Source organism: Blennius ocellaris (genome assembly GCF_963422515.1).
Source record: "Blennius ocellaris genome assembly, chromosome: 21".
Classification (NCBI taxonomy): domain Eukaryota; kingdom Metazoa; phylum Chordata; class Actinopteri; order Blenniiformes; family Blenniidae; genus Blennius; species Blennius ocellaris.
In genome coordinates, this window is record NC_137670.1 from 16,440,424 (window position 1) to 16,458,535 (window position 18,112).

The window sequence follows — 18,112 nt, forward strand, 5'->3', positions numbered from 1 at the left end:
TACGTTTATGGATTTCAGAGAAAATAAATAGTTGTTTACTATTGTGGTTCTTTGATTGAATGTATTGTTTGAGGAATGTGTTTTCAATGATTGTTATGAAGTAACGAATACTTCGGAAGCGTAATAGATCAGTGCTTTTTCTTGTAACTGAGTACAATTCAAGCAATGCAAAGTACTTATTGTTGTTGTCTCTGCCATAGATCAATGGCTTGGCTGAACACTTCAAAACAAACAAACAAAAAAAGTTAAATGACGAGTTTCACATTTCCCAATGTCGTTGAAGGCGTCACCCTTTTCTATGGCGCGTGCGTGTGAGTGCGCGGCGCGTGCATGTGTGTAGTTTTCTTTTTTTTTAGTGGGAGGGGGGCGTATAATTAAGACGATTTGTCCCTTTTCCTCCACAGACTCCCACTCTTGTCACCCGCCATGTCCGTCCCGGTCCCCGCGCGGAGCTGCTTCGCCGTCAGCCGGTGAAGTTCCGCGGCGTCCAGAGGCGGGAGACGACACGCTTTGCCAGCGGCGGAGGCTTGGGAGAAGTAAACCCCGGAACTTGCGGCGGTAGGAAGCGGGGCAGCCGAGCTAACGTTAGCCCTAGCTTTTTGTTGACAGCGCGCTTCGCTGTCAAACCTTCCAGCACCGACCCGGGGGAGAGTGACTCTCACTCGGCCTCCGCGCGGTACCTGGGACGCCCCCCACCCACCCTTCTCTCTCTCTTACCCCCCACCGTGAAGTTTCTGTCACTTTTTACAACCACCTGTGGATCCAGAAGATGGCATCGAGAGGAGGCTTCGCGGGTCCTCCGATGAATCCGGGCATGAGCCTCATGAGTGTGGGGCATGTCGCGGGCATGAGGATGCCCGGGATGCCGCAGTCCCCGGCGGGTTACCCCCGAAGCATGAGCGGCGCTCCCCACTACCCCCAGGTGGGCTTTCCGCTTTGTTTAACCCTCTTAACGGGTGGAAACACACTGTTGAATGGAACAGACTCGCTGTTTTCTTAATATTCGTTGTCAAAACTGGTTGATTTACTTTATATTTTGTACTTGAAATTGTATTCCAACGTTCTTTTTTAAACCTGTCGTTATTAATATATGTATAATAAAGTGGACACTACTTCCGCCTTTGAAAAAAAAAAATATCTCAACGCGACTTCCAGCCTTCACTTTTAATCGTGTCCAACACTTCAATTCTTAATAAAGTGCCGTAGTGGAGCTCAGTTAAGCTGATTGGACGTTTATTTAACAATAGTGTGACAGGTTTGATGGGGTTTTTTTTTTGTTTTGTTTTGTGCGTGTGAATGAGTCCGTCACGTGGTCCCACGAGCCTCCTGTCAGTTGGCGTGAAAACAAAAGTAATGTTTATCGTCACCACCATCTGCCCGGAGGTAAACCTGCATATATTATCCCAGTTTCACCCCCATCTGCAGCTCCCCTATTGTCCTGTGTGTCAATTAGACACTTAAGCACGCAGATCTGTGCTTTTTCTCTTAATAGGGGAGAAGACAAGGAAAGTGCTTTTTGTTTTCAATCCCTGCAAGCTGAGATCAAACATGAAACACGAGGGAAATAACGACGAGAAACATCACAAACATAAGTATATTGTGCATACTTAACAACCACTCTCTCATCTGTCGTTCTGGCTGATCGTGACTTTATGGTGTGTAATAATAAGCATGTTTAGTGTTAATACAGCCCCTATTTTATCACTTCACCATATACCAGCAGTTATTTGTATCCCTTACCAAATTTCCTGATACTTTCTCCCCCCCATCCACGATAATAAAACATCATGACGTAATACAGCAATAAGTTGGGTATTTTGTTAAAGGCAAATATGTATTAAGTAAGTAAAATGTGTTTATGTCGCAACTTTCACAGATAAAGATCACAAATGACATAGCAGAAAGATTAAAAAAAAAAAAAAAGACATCAATAAAAACACATGTCTATGTAGTGAAACTGATCAAATCAGAGAAATGACTAAGATCCAGAGAGGCAGAACGCGCATAAACAAAAACAATAAGTGAAATAAAGCCGTGCACATCAACTAAAGGCTTGTCTGAATATAAAAAAAAAAAAAAAAACTTTTCAACTGCTTCATAAAAGGAGTCGACGGATCTCAGCTGTTGAGGAAGAGCATTCCGCAGCTTCGGTGCGAGAGCTTAAAAAATAAAAAATGTTTAGGACACAGCTGGAATTCAGGCTTTATTTCATGTTTGTAGCCATTTTCTGATTTCTTCAAAGCAAGACAGTTCCTGATGGGTATGAGGAATATGACAATCATTAATAACCAAAACTACTTTTTAGTTTAAACCTTGACGGTTTAAATGGCGAGAAAAAGGGTTGGAGATGAACCAGAAAGAGACGGAAAATGGAGGAAGATGTTTATTCTCGCTGGTCTTTCTTTCTTTAATTCTGACGACCGCCCGCTCTTTTTTTGTCCCAGCGCCAAGGGATGCCACCAAGCAGAGTTGGGGGCCCCATGGGGTCGATGGGGGGTCAGCTGCCGGGGCCCTCCTATGGTGGCGGTGGGAGCCTTCCCATGAGGCCAGGCATGGGTCCTCCAGGCATGGACCCCTCGAGGAAGCGCTTCCTCCTCCAGCAGCAGCAGCAGCAGCAGCAGCACGAGGCGCTGGGAGGCCTCAGACGAGGGTAAACTGTGGAGAAGCGTTTGTGTGGGAGCAGAAGGGAGGGGGAGGAATTGCAACAGAAGCCGGTGTGATTACAACAGCAACGGACAGAATAATAGGGAATGGCAGCAATACGCTTTCTGTTTTCAAGTTATTTTATTTATTTATTTATTTATTTATTCCAAACGTGTGAATCAATGAGGATAAAACAAGCAACGGGTCCACTAAAGGAACAAAAAGGAAAAAAAGGAAATACTTATATCACTTATACTGGTGTGATACTTTCAAGGTGTTGAGTCTTTGTTTTGAGTAGTTGGATTATTTATTGATCAAAACTCTACCAGGTAGAGTTCCTACTGTTGAATGAGTTTATTTCCCATTAATTCAGATTCATCATACATAATGTATGTTTTGGTTCCAGCATCCTGAGCTGGAGGAACGTCGTCCTGATTCCTTTGAATTGTCTCCTATCTGGAAAAAAAACAACTATAGGTATAGACGTGTGTATATATTAATTAACATTACAAAATAAGCTTTAGTGCCAAAACCGTCACAACAGTTGAATTTTCTATAAACTATTTCATCAGATGAATGACCAGATATTTCGTATTTAAATCTCAGGTTTCATGTGAGCATGAGATGAGTTCTGTTTTTTATTGCCTGTGGATTGGAAGAGGAAATAACAGGAATCTCTTATAATTAAAAGCACCGGGAAATCCAGCATTTAACCAGAGATTACCACTCAAAACATGTGTGATGGGAATGTTTGGTGGGGGGAGGGGGGGCGGGCTCTTCCTCCCACACTGAAAACGTACCTTATTGTGTCCATTTTTATTGATTCCATGAGCTTAATCCTTTTAAAAAGAAAAGAAAAGTGGTCTGTTGACATCATGTATTTCTCTTCTCATTCGTTTGCCTCTCGTATGATTCTAATGTTCGTCTGGCTCTAAAAGGCAGTAGCCAGTTTCTCCCGCTGAACTCGGTTTATTGTTAGAACACAGTTTCTCCGTCTGCAGCCTGGCAAGCGCCTGCGCCGCTAAAAGCACATCACACAGACACGAGGAGAGGCGGAATCTCATGACCGGCCTTTTCCTTTTGAAAGCAGCAGACTCGCAAGAACATATTCTTTGACTTCAGACCGCTCAGCGGCGCCACGCTTAAGAAATGTGGCGAGCCGTTAATGCGAAGCAACGTTTCCAGTCTGGTCCACAGTGGATCGCTTGTGTCTTTAAGGTTCATTTCTTAACAAAATTGTCATTGTTTGGGAGGCTCGGCGAGGCAAAGGCGCTCCCAGCACCCTCGTAAATTCTCATTAAAGAATTCGGCATGAGACAGGACAGTAAATTCAATTGCGAGAAACAAAACGGCTTTTATTAAGTCAGAGGCAATGATAAGTGGAGACCTGAGGCAGTCTTTCATGGGCTTAATGAAGCGATTACTCTGGGATGTTTTTTCCACAAATAACTGATAAGTGGATGAAATGAATGAGGTCTTTCTGATGATCTTGTGTCATGTGTGTCCAGTTCCTCACATTCATGAAAGTATAAATGGTGATTTAGCAGACACAACACAGCGACTCCCCCCCCCCCCCGCGTTTGTGTCGTCGCTAAAAAAAAACTCATCTCCTTCTTTATTCAGCCCAAAGAGACGCAAGATGGCCGACAAGGTCCTGCCACAGCGGGTAGGATAACTTTGAACCATTACGAGAAGTTGCTCGTTCCTTCGGAACTTCTTTGGTATTGAAACGCCCATGTTCTCCAGATCCGAGACCTGGTCCCAGAGTCCCAGGCCTACATGGACCTGCTGGCGTTTGAACGGAAACTGGACCAGACCATCGCGCGGAAACGGATGGAGATTCAGGAGGCCATCAAGAAGCCCATCATGGTATCTCCTCACGAGGCATTGGCTTGTTTTGAAGGGGTCGTCTTTTTATCACGCAACCAGACAATTTCACGTTTTTTTAACAAACTGATCTGATTCTCGCCAAACCAGAGTAGAAAGAATCTGCAGTGGAAATGTTTGGTTTCACCTTCGCCTTAATTTGATACAGCCATGATGCGACCGTAGGGTTGAACACAGTCGACCCACAAAACACTGCAAGCCAACAAACTTTCCTCTATGTTCTCTGTGTGTGTATGTGTGTGTGTGTGTGTGTGTGTGTTTGCTCATTTTTTCCCCCCGTGCGACACAGCAAAAGCGCAAGCTCAGGATCTACATCTCCAACACTTACACCCCCAGCAAGCCGGAGGGCGAGGAGTCTGAGAAGGTTTCCTCCTGGGAGCTGAGAGTGGAGGGCAAACTCCTGGAGGAGGTGAGCGAACCGTCTAGCTGTTGGACGGAACAAACTCTCTGGGCTTCTGGACGTTGTCTCTTTGTGGTGTGACTCTGAAGTCTCTCCCTCGCTCTCTCTCTTGTTCTCTCTCTCTCTCTCTCTCTCTCTCCTGTTTCTGAAAACTCCACTTGGCCCGTGTTTTTGGCTCAGACCACGCAGCCAGATGTGTGTTTACAGCTTTCTCCAATCTTTCCCCACGACTAGTCTCTCTTTTTTTTTTTTTTGAAACATGGAATTGAAACCACTGGCCGTTGCATACCAAGAACTGACACCCACCCCCCTCCTCCTCCTCCTCCTTCATCAATCCCAGCTCCACTCATTGTGTCATCTGGGGCCACATGAAGGACTACCCCCCCCCCCCCCCCCCCCCGGGTTAATTTTTCTCGTCTGGCTCATGGGTTTCGGCCCGCGTAGGAGTGTTGCATGAAGAAACAGAAAAGAGAAGGATTGAAAGAGGTCACGTTGAGCAAACAGACTTTGACAGGACTGAGGAGAAAGAAGGGCGGGGGTGCTACAACCTCCTCCCTCCTCCCTCCTCCCTCCGTCTGTACTTTTGTACTCCACCACCCCCAATGTGGTCAGAGCTAAACAATGCAGCTGCACACTGACAGAGCCATAAGACAGCCGTTTGAAACGCTCTCCGGTTCTCTCTTGTGTTTCCAGCCTGGCAAGCAGAAGAGGAAGTTCTCGTCTTTCTTCAAAAGCCTCGTCATTGAGCTCGACAAGGAGCTCTACGGACCCGATAATCATTTGGTCGAGGTACGACGCGACAACCATTTCCGGTCATTAGAAATCCAAAGAGTTCAGCTCTCATTATTTGTCTGATTAAAGCCTTAAGGGAGCGTGTTCAGGCCAACTCTTCTCAACAGGCATGCAGGAGAGCAGGTTTTGAATTCATCTATTCATAAAGCTGGTCTCCTTCCACTGTTGTCCAGGCGTCTTCACTTGTGTTTTCTACTACATTTATAGGCCTGCTTGATATGTGAAAGTCATGAGTTTGATGGGGCTTAAAAGAATTGCATAGAATTGTATAATAGCAATGTAATAGATCAAACTGGAGACATGATCCATCGTGATCCTACAGTTGAACACACGTCCTGGAAAATGAGCCCTTCTCATTAAGACTCTGCATTAAAAGCAATACAGTTGCATTTTTTTTTTTATCTCTCTCTCTTGCCTTAAAAACGTGTTTTGCATCACAAAACTTGCGGATTAAGATTCATTTTATGAGCTGTTTTGCATCCCATTTCCCTTTTTCAATTACATCTCACCTTTTTTTTCCTCCCATGTTTCTCGTTCAGTGGCACAGAATGCCCACCACTCAGGAGACGGATGGTTTCCAGGTGAAAAGACCCGGCGATGTCAACGTTAAATGCACCCTTTTGCTCATGCTGGACCATCAGGTAGCCGCCGCTGCACTTGTCGTCTTTCCCAGATGACATTGACCTGCTTTGAGTTCTCAATTTGTTGTTAATTGTTTTGTTTCTCTCTCTGTCTCTCTCTCTCTCGCTCGCCCGCTCGCTCTCAGCCTCCTCAGTATAAACTGGACCCTCGCTTGGCTCGCCTTCTGGGCGTGCACACGCAGACCCGGGCCAGCATCATGCAGGCTCTCTGGCTGTACATCAAGAACAACAAGCTGCAGGACGGTCATGAGAAAGAGTACATCAATTGCAACCGCTACTTCCGACAGGTAATGGGGTCGTTTTTCACGGCCCCAAATAAGCGGCAGATGATAGATGGATGGGTGCTTGTAGGATTGACGTTTTTAGAGTTATTGTAGATTATATTCATGTGCTTTTAATTTAGTGATTTGGTTCTAGTTTGGGTTAACAAAGTGTGAGAAGAGTTATATTTCCAAGTGCCTGAATGTTCCATCTGCCTTAAAATCTATGAATTCATTTCTTAATTGTCTTCCAGATCTTTGCTTGTTCGCGCATGAGATTTTCTGAGATCCCCATGAAACTGGCGGGCCTGCTGCAGCACCCTGACCCCATTATCATCAATCATATGATTAGGTAAGGGGCGTGGGGATCTTTATCTCTGCCTGTGGAAAAGTGTTGATGTTCTGTAGAAATAGATTTCTATCTATGAGGTTATTTCTTTTAAATTCCTCTTCCTTCCTAAAAAAAAACCCCAAAACCATCCTGATTGAAATGGTTTCCCTTCCCAGTGTGGACCCCAACGACCAGAAGAAGACTGCGTGCTACGACATTGACGTGGAGGTGGATGATCCGCTGAAGGGGCAGATGAACAGCTTCCTGTCCTCCACAACCAACCAACAGGAAATCGCAGCACTGGAGATGAAGGTGAAGCTTGATCACCTGCTGATCACGCAACCTTTTCTGCAATATTGTAATTGAATAGATTGTAATTGTAACAATCTTTCCCCCTGTAGATCCATGAAACCATCGAGTACATTAACCAGCTGAAGACTGAGAGAGACTTCATGCTGAGCTTCAGCAACAACCCGCAGGACTTCATCCAGGACTGGCTGAAGTCTCAAAGCAGAGATCTGAAGGTAAAAGCTCACACTGGTTCTTAAGTGGCAACGGGATTCTCTTATTATCCACCGTGAGGAAGAAAACCAGCCAGAATAGTTATCACTTTCAGATCTGACTAGTTTCCCCATTTCCTTCTGCTCAGGGAATCTGAGCTGTTCCGATATTAAATGACATCTTTAATACTCGCTTGAAAGCAAAAACAACATGTAGCTTGTCTTGCTACACTTGTAGCAAAACAAAATGCTGTCAAGCGGCCATGTAGTAGTCGGTCTTTACCATATTGTTTTGATTTTTGGAATGAAATCTGCTTCTTCATGTTGAGAATGTGATTTTTCCTTCCATCAGCTCATGACAGATGTGGCAGGAAACCCAGAGGAGGAAAGGAGGACTGAGTTCTACCAGGCCCCCTGGGTCCCGGAGGCAGTGGGCAGATACGTGTACGCTAAGGTAAGCGCCTCCTTCTCAGCTGAATCACGTTTCATCTCGGATCTTCCCGCTTTTGTTCGAACACACAAGGGCATCTCTCCTTCTCGCCGTCAGGTGCAGCAGCGGAGACAGGAGCTGGAGCAGGTGTTGGGGATCCGGCTCACCTAAAGCCACATGTCCCCGGAGCGGAGTCCTACCGGAGCGCTTTCCTCACGCGTTCATGTGTCTCAGTTGAAACTGGAAAACAAGCCTCATGTTGCAGGTGTCAAAGCCATCCTCGCCGACAAAGTGGGACCAAAGTAATGTCTATTGATGCATTTGATTTATTTTGCATTGAGCCTTTTTTTTGTTGTTTTTTTTTACACAATGTTTGCCTTTTATTTGCAATATGTTTTGCTTTATGGTACGAAATATTTTAATCTGTTAAAGCACAGGTGCTGTTTATGGCTCGCTTTAACGTCACGCCGTATGCCATTTTGAGAGGGGGTCTGTTTACCGTTACATTTATAGCCAAGCTCTTCAGACGGTGGCCGATTCCTGCCAACTGTAACTGGAAGGCTGGAAATAAGCATTTCTTTGTGTATATTGTTACTCAAAAAAAAAGAAAATTTGGGGTTTGTAACCTGGGAACAGAAGGGCAGAGTGTGTTTTAGGGGGATATAAGTTGATTAAATACTTTTTTTTTTTTTTTTAAATATACCAGCAGATATTTTTCAAGTTCCTGCCCAAAGAAGGATCTGGGCATAAAATGCTAACTGCAAGGATTAATCTGCTCTATTCAGCTCTTCTATATTGTGCTTTCTGGTTTGTTTACGCGCTGTTTCTTTACCTAATGTAGCATTTTATCATTTTTAAGGCAGAGAAATCATATGTTGGATTGAGGAGGTTCAAACCTCTCCTGCTTGAGATTACTTATAAAACAGGAATACAACCTGAGTGTGTCAAATAAGTGCAACGCCAAGTAGTTTGAAATGTTGTCAGTGAACTGCTTCTTCTGAAAAGTTTTCTCTGAATATCCTGTGAAGTTCTTGAAACATTCCCTGTTCAGATACCACTGTGCCCAAATGTGCACTTCAGATTTATAATTTCCCCCCCAAAAAACTTTTTTTAATGTAAAATGTTCACGTGTATTAATCAAAAACCTTTTGATCTTTTTTACATTTGGAGTATTTTTTACAATAAATATACTTACGAATGATTGTCATTTTCACTTTTTATTATCCCCCGCCGTGGCTGATAGGCCCCGAAGGGGGATCTTGAAACAGTCTCCGTACGTACGTCCGTACGTCCGTCCGTTCGAACGTTTCTACCTATATCTCGGCAACCCCTGGGCCCACAGTGACCAAACTTCACATGTGGATACATCTCAGAGGGGGAAGGGATACTATGGTGACCTTGACCTAATTTGCATATTAAGTAGGTCACAGGGTCACGAAGTGCTTAAAAACACATTTTGGGCTCTGGAGGCCTAGGTTTTTGAGCTAGGGCTCTGAAATGTTATACACACATGATACACACTCCAGGGATAACCTCCAGTACACCAAGTGACCTGACCTTGACCTTGAAGATTGGTAGGGTCTGAAGTTTGCTCGTCATGGTTGCACAATACATGTATTTTCATATAAACATTTCTCCTCATTTCTCAGCAGTTCCTGGGCCCACAGTCACCAAACTTCACACATGGACACTCCACCTGGGGAGAAGGGGCACCATGGTGACCATGACCTAATTTGCATATCAGGTCACAGGGTCACTAAGTGCATAAAAACACCTTTTGGGCTCTGGAGACGTATTTTGACATAGCTTATGAAGAAGACCTCTCAGATTCTACATAATTATCTACTAGGACCCATGGAACACCCTCTAGTGTACCAAGTGTGCTGCCTTAGAGCTGGCTTTGTGAGAAAATATAAAGCCCTCCGGCGGGGGATTAGCCGAGCAACGGCCTTCTTGTTTAAAAACTTTGTAGTTGTTCTGTCCATTCTTCCACTTGTTTATTTGTATTAACATGTGAGGACTGGAGCGAGGCTGGAGACGAACAAAGCCGACTCAGAGACTCACACATGAGAAACATTCACAGCTACGGTCAATTTAGAGACGCCAGTTAAAGTAGTCTTCTTGTCTGTGAACTGTGGGAGGAAATCGAGGACCCAGAAAACCCGCGTTGGCACCAGAGGGCATGCAGACTTCACTAGAACAGTACGTATAGTATTATTGGACACATTAAGAGAATGTTCCCACTCTTTACTGACTTAATAGTCTTTATTTAGTCTCTTTCTGTTTGTTTTTTCACCTTTTTTTAAAGACTTTCTGTTGTCCTCTAACAACATTGTACCAAGTGGTATTAGTCTATATTTCTGTTAAGGTGGAGTCATGAATACACATGTTGAAGCTGGTTGGAGAGTTTCAACATGTTAACCGCTCCTCAAATAACACATGATACATCCTCTTCAAATAATTGTCTCTGTGGCGTTTCATACGTGGTTAAAATTGAACCATCCATCCGTTATCGACCGCTTATCTGGGGCCGGGTCGTGAAGGCAGCAGTCGAAGCAGGGATGCCCAGACCTCCCTCGCCCCAGACGCTTCCTCCAGCTGTTCCAGTGGGACCCCAAGGCGTTCCCACGCCAGCTGAGAGACATGGCTGTCCTCCAGCCTGTCCTCAGTCTGCCCCGAGGCCTCCTACCGGAGGGACGTGCCCAGAACACCTCCCAGGGGAGGCGTCCGGGGGGCATCTGAAACATGCCTGAGCCTCCTCAGCTGGCTCGTCTGGATTCAGAGGAGCAGAGGCTCTACTCCGAGCTCCTCCCTGGTGTCTGAGCTCCTCACCCTATCTCTAAGGGTGCGCCCAACCAGTCCCCCAGTAGAACAATGGAGTCCGAGTCCCCTGTTGGAGCACTATCCAGCACCCGTCCTAGAGACTCCAGGAAGGTGCTTTGGGTACTTTGAACTGCTGTTCGGTCCGTAGACCGAGACGACAGTCAGAGACCTGTCCTCTACCCGAAGGCGTAGGCGACCCTCTCGTTAACCGGGTTGAACTCCAACACATGGTGGCTGAGCTGTGGGGCAATAAGGAAGCCCATGCCAGCCCGCCGCCTCTCACCGCAGGCAACTCCAGAGAAGTGGAGTGTCCAGCCCCTGTCGAGGAACTAGGTTCCAGAGCCCAAGCTGTGCATGGAGGTGAGCCCGACTATATCTTGACGGTATCTCACTCCCTTCGGTCTGAGCCCGGCTGGGTCCTGCAGGCAAGACCATAGCTGCGTCTTACCGGAAGATGTCCCTCTTCTCTTTTGTTGTGTTACCATAGAGGTATCTTGAACTGCTTTTAGTCTGACTAATAAAGGATACAAATTCTAATTAAAAGTTAGTAACAACTTAAATGAAGATGCTGATCGACTGTAGTTTTCCAACAAGTTTGAATGAAGCCAGCACGTAGCAAGGCGAGGGGCTTCTTCTTCTTCTTCTTCTTCTTCTTCTTCTTCTTCTTGGTTTAATGGCAGTTTGGATCCATAAAGGTGCACTACCATCATCTGCTGGTTCCAGTACTATTCCCACGGAGAAAGAAAGGAAGGAAGAAAGAAAAGAGCTGCAATCAATCTGAGAAAGTGGTGACCTGTCTGCTGCCTGATGCTGAGATCAATGACTCTTTAGTCATTCAATCAGACACATGAGAAAATAGCATTTATGTTTTAGCAACAGCAAAATATCAAATAAAACAAAACTTAAATACGTGTGACTGAAGTGGAAAGAAACAATATTTGACGCCTCCATCATACCTGAACTTCATTCAAAACGGCTGCTAAGATACATTTCTACTAAGAAATTTAATTTCTGTGATGATTTCATCATCATTATCTTGTGTCAAAATTTGCTTCCTATAAAATAATACATCAAGAAGACAGACTTTTTTAAAATTCTTTCCAGCAGACAGATGATAATCATACTCTCATGTCATCTGCCATCTCCTTGGTGTGCGTCGTTGAGGCCAGTTTCCCACACTGCCTCCCTGTGCTGTGCTCAGTGATCCACAAAAGGACTTCGGTGACATGCTGGCTGTGTGTCCCTGCACTACAGCAGTGTTACATCACCTGACATCATTACATCATTACAACAATCTAGAGGGAAAGTCACAGTCATCATAAAAATTGCAAACTAATAAACTTAACCACCCATACATTCTATTCTATTCTATTCTATTCTATTCTATTCTATTCTATTCTATTCTACATTGTTAATCGATACTGTTCATCATTCAGCCATTTGGTCCAGTGTTCAAATGTTTATATAATAATGTATATATATTATATTTATTATTTGCTCCAAGAAGATTGAATTTATTTCTCTGATAACAGATAACTTGTGGATAACACATTAACCCTTTAAAGTCAATGTGTGATGTGCTGGAAGTTACTGTTGGTGGCGCTGTGAGCATTTACACAGTAAGAAAGACGCAAAGAAGAAACCGGAAGTAGAATTGTCAAGATGGAGGTGGACGGCAGCGATCATGTAGGTGTATTTTTTGGGTTCTTTTAGCTGCTGTTTAAATCGACTGATTATCGATGAGACTTTTCTTCTACATGTAGATTGTGATAGTTCATGTCGGGTTGCTTCCAGTTACGGATGTTCAGTCTCCGCAATGTAAGAATTAAAGCGTCAATTCATTGAAAACAATGACCGTCGCCGGTTTGCTGTCTCATTGTAGCTAACCAGGCTAACGAGCTAACCGGAGCAACATGAACCTAAAGCAGAAGAAACGTAAAGTCTGAGTGTTGTACTTATCAAAAATACTGTTAGAGACAGCTAACTGACACCTTTATATATGTATTTTTAGGATTAGGATTGTGTAGATCGGTCCTTGTATTCCCGGAGCAGGAGTCTGGTTCGCATTGCCGGCAGTAAGTCGGACCTGTTCCCAGTGCACGTTGGCCTCCGGCAGGGGTGTCCTTTGTCACCGGTTCTGTTCATCATATATGGACAGAATTTCTAGGCACAGCCGGGGGCCAGAGGGGGTCCGGTTTGGGGACCACAGAATCTCATCTCTGCTATTTGCGGATGATGTGGTTCTGTTGGCCCCATCAAGCCTGGATCTCCAGCGTGCACTGACACGGTTCGCAGCCGAGTGTGAAGCAGCTGGGATGAGGATCAGCACCTCTAAATCCGAGGCCATGGTTCTCGACCGGAAAAAGGTGGCTTGCCCCCTCCAGGTCGGTGGAGTGCCCTTGTCCCAGGTGGAGGAGTTCAAGTATCTTGGGGTCTTGTTCACGAGTGGGGGAAAGATGGAGCGTGAGATCGACAGGCGGATCGGTGCAGCGTCTGCAGTCATGCGGACGTTGTATCGGTCCGTCGTGGTGAAGAAGGAGCTGAGCCAAAAAGCGAAGCTCTCGATTTACCGGTCGATCTTCGTTCCTACCCTCACCTATGGTCATGAACTATGGGTCATGACCGAAAGAACGAGATCTCGGATACAAGCGGCTGAAATGAGCTTCCTCCGTAGGGTGGCTGGGCGTACCCTTAGAGATAGGGTGAGGAGCTCAGTCACCAGGGAGGAGCTCGGAGTAGAGCCGCTGCTCCTCCACATCGAGAGGAGCCAGCTGAGGTGGCTCGGGCATCTATTTCGGATGCCCCCCGGACGCCTCCCGAGGGAGGTGTTTCGGGCATGTCCCTCCGGTAGGAGGCCTCGGGGCAGACCCAGGACACGCTGGAGGGACTATGTCTCTCGGCTGGCCTGGGAACGCCTTGGGGTGCCACCGGAGGAGCTGGAGGAAGTGTCTGGGGCGAGGGAAGTCTGGGCAACTCTGCTCAGACTGCTGCCTCCGCGACCCGGCCCCGGATAAAGCGGTAGCCAATGGATGGATGGATGGATGGATTGTGTAGATAAATGCTACTTTTCATAAGCTGTATTTTGTGCATCCGAGATAGCTCGAACTTGTCAGTTGTTTTCTCAGCAGAGAAAATAACTTAACATGTATTATCTGAAGAGGTGAACGCTAATATCAATATTCTATGGGTTTTGTAATGTCTTAGTTTGACTGCCTGTAGAAACATTGAATCCTCAAATCGAGGTATGTTGATACGTTATTAGCAATGCTGAACTTCTGATTTAATCTGTCATACTTTTTTGAGGGAAAAGTGAAATATTAAATGTTACTATTTTGAAGTCCAGACAATAATGCCACTGTAATACCTTACAGATGAAGAATACAGCAAGCAAAACCCGTGACATAGTAAGTATAAGCCGCACAATTCGTCTCTGTATTATACTTCAGCTCTGATTCATTGGTTTGTTCGTCTCATCGGTCAGCTCTAAAATTACAGTCTGTCCTGTCCAGAGTGACCAAGCATTATCACTCAACATGGAGAAGTGTCTTTTGTGATTTAGCATGTGCTCATAGTGCAATATAGTGTGTGTCTTCAGCAACAACCTCACTCAGAACACCACACTATTACGTAGGTTACATCAATACCCTTTCCATAATATCAATATTATTACTGTTGGAAATTCAACTCTTCATGTGTTTACTCTTTCTGTATTTGAATAAATCAAGCAATTTTTTTGGAGCAACTTGTCTATTCTAAAAGTTTTTTGGGACATTCTATAAAATACAACACTCATAACTGACTTGATAAAAGAAGCATCCATTGAAGTGTCACTTGGAAAAGAAAGAAGAAGAAAAAGGAGCATAGCTTATTTGCATTTTGCTTCAATCAGATGGAAATCGGAGACAGTAAAGGCGGCTCCGGCCTTCGACAATACTACTTGTCCAAGATAGAAGAGCTCCAGGTGAGGAAAAATCCCTGCCACTCGAAGGCGCACTGCTTTGAATTGATGCTGACCAATAATGACCTGCTGCTTTCCTAAACAGCTGACGGTGAACGACAAGAGTCAGAACCTGAGACGTCTGCAAGCACAGAGGAATGAGCTCAATGCGAAAGGTGTGTTTCCTTTGTTTACTTTAGGATCCGTATTTTGTAAAGTATGTTCTCGTTCGGTGAGACATTTGACCTATTTATTCTGTTCTGTCCCCTCAGTGCGTCTCCTTCGGGAGGAGTTGCAGTTGCTACAGGAGCAAGGGTCATATGTGGGGGAAGTGGTCAGGGTTATGGACAAAAAGAAAGTGTTGGTCAAGGTATGTTGTTTCTTTGCAGCGTGTAAGCATACAGAATTGTATTTCAGAGGCGACGGCTTAAATAACTGCTTCCTCCTCTTTTTCAGGTGCATCCAGAAGGCAAATTTGTTGTGGACGTCGACAAGAACATCGATATCAATGACGTAAGTATTGTTTTGCTCAGTCTTAGCTCTGCAGAACATATTTATCGAACTGCTGTGTTCAGTGCAACAAAGCAGAAATCTTTTCCTTTTTAAAAAAAGTATTTTTGTTAATAGGTGATTTGAAAAAATGCTACATAAAAACAATTTTTTGTTCCCCTCTCTTCGGTTCCAGGTGACTCCAAATTGCCGTGTGGCTCTGCGCAACGACAGCTACACCCTGCACAAGATCCTGCCCAACAAGGTGGACCCCCTGGTTTCCCTCATGATGGTGGAGAAAGTGCCGGACTCCACCTACGAGATGATCGGTGGCCTGGACAAGCAGATCAAAGAGATCAAGGAAGTGATCGAGCTGCCCGTCAAGCATCCGGAGCTGTTTGAAGCTTTAGGCATCGCACAGCCCAAGGTGTGTGACGGTCAGGACTGTTGAACGGCAACATGTTTTCAACGGGTTTGGGATGTTTTTCAGAAACAGTGCAGTTAATATTCTCTTTCAGAAAACTACAAAAGGAGGCAGCAAACCCCATTGATGCTCTGATTTAATAACAGTGTCTCTTTTTGTCTTCCAATTAACACACACTGCAACCATATTCAGCCCAATGCGTTAAATTGACTCATTTAGGGTGATGTTGGTTGTGACCTGTGGATTTGTTGCTCACTCTGAGTTTTGCTGTGACTATTTGCAGGGCGTGCTCCTGTACGGCCCCCCAGGCACAGGGAAGACCCTGCTGGCCAGAGCGGTGGCCCACCACACCGACTGCACCTTCATCAGGGTGTCGGGCTCTGAGCTCGTCCAGAAATTCATTGGCGAGGGTGAGCACTCCCTCTCTCCGCCGTTCTAAATGTGAATCCACTTCTCACCTCTTCTGGAGCGGGTCTCTCATAACTCTGCTCTGTCGCTCCCCCACCACCGCCGTCCGGCCAGGCGCCCGCATGGTGCGCGAGCTGTTCGTCATGGCGAGGGAGCACGCGCCTTCCATCATCTTCATGGACGAGATCGACTCCATCGGCTCGTCCCGCCTGGAGGGCGGCTCAGGGGGCGACAGCGAGGTGCAGAGGACCATGTTGGAGCTGCTCAACCAGCTGGATGGATTTGAGGCAACCAAGAACATTAAGGTACCACTGACACCGAGTGACAGTGTGACTCATTACTATGATGCTTTCTGGAAAATGTTAGTGTGCAGAAGGCAAACACTTGGTTTCCTCTGGTATAACTGCTCAATCCACTAAATCCTTATGATCCGAAAACAGTTTTAACTTTTAATCTTGGCACAGCTATTTTATTATTACAACCAATTCCTCATCAGTTTGATAAAACACCTGGAATGTCTCGGTAGTGGAACCGCTGTGCTCACTCTATTCTCCACAGGTCATCATGGCCACGAACCGTATCGACATCTTGGACTCGGCTCTGCTCAGACCCGGCCGCATCGACAGGAAAATCGAGTTCCCGCCTCCCAATGAAGAGGTCGGTCACCCGTTGAGCCCCCGGGGAGAACGTGAACACGACACGTGTGGCTGCATCTGATCGCCTCTTTGTTCGTCTCCTCAGGCCCGACTGGACATCCTGAAGATCCACTCCAGAAAGATGAACCTGACGCGCGGCATCAACCTGAGGAAGATCGCAGAGCTCATGCCCGGAGCCTCTGGCGCCGAGGTCAAGGTGAGCGGGGGAGCCGAAGCGAGGCGGCACTGTGCCGAATGAACGAGGAGAGTTCACCTATCTGTGTTTTCACGCTTCAGGGCGTCTGCACGGAGGCCGGGATGTACGCCCTGAGAGAGAGGAGAGTTCACGTCACTCAGGAGGACTTTGAAATGGCCGTGGCGAAGGTCGGCGTCAAATCTCAATCGTTCCTGATTGAAGATTAAGTCAATTTTTATATTTGCACGATGAAAACCAATCTCCAGGATGTGCTGACTAAGCTTTGTTTTGTTTTTTCTCCACCAGGTGATGCAGAAGGACAGCGAGAAGAACATGTCTATCAAGAAGCTATGGAAGTAAAAGGCCTTGTGTATTGCTGAACAACACCCACCAACATATATGTATATTTTCTTCTTTTGTTTATGGTTTGTAATTGTTACTTGAGTCATCAAAAGTAAATAAATGATTTCCCCCAAAATGATGGATGGTTCACGCTCTTGTTTTTCTCAAATGTTGAAGGGAACTGTTTTAAGTGTGAACGTTTCCTTCTGTAGAAAACAAAAGTGAGGAAATGTACTTTACACATGCGTATAATTGTAATTTCCAGAATATAAGCCACTACTTTAAACAGTGACAAATGTGGTTTCATTTATGGGTTAATGAGCTTCATAGTGCTGCTACATGGGTGATGTGTTCAGGTGCATCATGTAACTTTTATTTTCTTTTTATTTTATAAATTTGGTAGGTGCGGCCTTATATTCAGGTGCACACAATAGTCCGGAAGTTACGGTAGTTCAAGTCAATTAATATTAATATTTTAGGATTGCATACTACACACAACTGCTGATGAATTCTAATACAATTGTAAATGAAGACAATCGACTCATCAATGGCAGACGAAGTTCTGGTAAAGCGAGCCGTGTCAATGGGGTTGAAATATTTATTTTAAAAGTGCTAAAAATAAAAAGAAGTATGAATTAACCCTTTGTGTAAAAGAATTGAGTATTTCAACTACCAAAAACAAGTTACTTTGGAGTATTTTAGGTGCCGGGGGACTTCCAACACGACGCACAGCTTCTCCGCTGTGAATTGTGGGTAACACCCTACATGATAAATGACCTGCCGTCCAGTAACAGTCAACAAGAGTAATTCCAGTCGCCAGCATCGTGTCTTGCAGGTTTATTCTTTCACAATTATGTAAATTCAACACAGTCATTTATTTATGGCACTTCACATTATAGCTGCTGTCATACAAGGTGTTTACATCGCTGCAGATCTTGAACTACGACTTGCTTTTTAGGACTTGATTCCCGCGG

The 18,112-nt window shown here is 45.2% G+C and overlaps 2 protein-coding genes across 3 annotated transcripts; both read left to right on the plus strand.

The window, feature by feature from the left end:
- Nucleotides 1-401: 401 nt before the first annotated feature.
- On the plus strand, nucleotides 402-9,079 carry smarcd2 (SWI/SNF related BAF chromatin remodeling complex subunit D2). Its single transcript, XM_080516799.1, has 13 exons — nucleotides 402-922; nucleotides 2,445-2,650; nucleotides 4,267-4,309; nucleotides 4,390-4,512; nucleotides 4,820-4,939; nucleotides 5,624-5,719; nucleotides 6,262-6,363; nucleotides 6,489-6,650; nucleotides 6,878-6,975; nucleotides 7,131-7,266; nucleotides 7,356-7,478; nucleotides 7,807-7,908; nucleotides 8,002-9,079. Exons 1-13 carry the CDS (start codon nucleotides 770-772, stop codon nucleotides 8,053-8,055), a joined length of 1,518 nt encoding a protein of 505 aa, XP_080372925.1. The 5' UTR covers nucleotides 402-769; the 3' UTR covers nucleotides 8,056-9,079.
- A 3,265-nt stretch (nucleotides 9,080-12,344) lies between these two features.
- On the plus strand, nucleotides 12,345-17,268 carry psmc5 (proteasome 26S subunit, ATPase 5). Of its 2 annotated transcripts, none has more exons than XM_080516802.1 (13): nucleotides 12,345-12,393; nucleotides 14,079-14,111; nucleotides 14,597-14,668; nucleotides 14,751-14,820; nucleotides 14,917-15,014; nucleotides 15,101-15,157; nucleotides 15,330-15,560; nucleotides 15,841-15,967; nucleotides 16,080-16,270; nucleotides 16,524-16,622; nucleotides 16,707-16,817; nucleotides 16,898-16,984; nucleotides 17,103-17,268. In XM_080516802.1, exons 1-13 carry the CDS (start codon nucleotides 12,370-12,372, stop codon nucleotides 17,154-17,156), a joined length of 1,254 nt encoding a protein of 417 aa, XP_080372928.1. In that variant the 5' UTR covers nucleotides 12,345-12,369; the 3' UTR covers nucleotides 17,157-17,268. The 2 variants fall into 2 exon arrangements, with proteins under 2 accessions (XP_080372928.1, XP_080372927.1); XM_080516801.1 differs by lacking the exon at nucleotides 12,345-12,393 and adding an exon at nucleotides 12,434-12,525.
- The last annotated feature ends 844 nt before the right edge of the window (nucleotides 17,269-18,112 follow it).

What these genes read in the sequence shown, in the direction of transcription:
- smarcd2 (XM_080516799.1), top strand. Translation starts at nt 770, where the DNA reads ATGGCATCGAGAGGAGGCTTCGCGGGTCCTCCGATGAATCCGGGCATG. An exon ending in AGGGCAAACTCCTGGAGGAG is followed by an intron (nt 4,940 to 5,623) that starts GTGAGCGAACCG and finishes TTGTGTTTCCAG; the next exon opens with CCTGGCAAGCAGAAGAGGAA. An exon ending in ATCATCAATCATATGATTAG is followed by an intron (nt 6,976 to 7,130) that starts GTAAGGGGCGTG and finishes TTCCCTTCCCAG; the next exon opens with TGTGGACCCCAACGACCAGA.
- psmc5 (XM_080516801.1), top strand. Translation starts at nt 12,484, where the DNA reads ATGTCGGGTTGCTTCCAGTTACGGATGTTCAGTCTCCGCAAT. An exon ending in AGAACATCGATATCAATGAC is followed by an intron (nt 15,158 to 15,329) that starts GTAAGTATTGTT and finishes CTTCGGTTCCAG; the next exon opens with GTGACTCCAAATTGCCGTGT. An exon ending in TCCCGCCTCCCAATGAAGAG is followed by an intron (nt 16,623 to 16,706) that starts GTCGGTCACCCG and finishes TCGTCTCCTCAG; the next exon opens with GCCCGACTGGACATCCTGAA.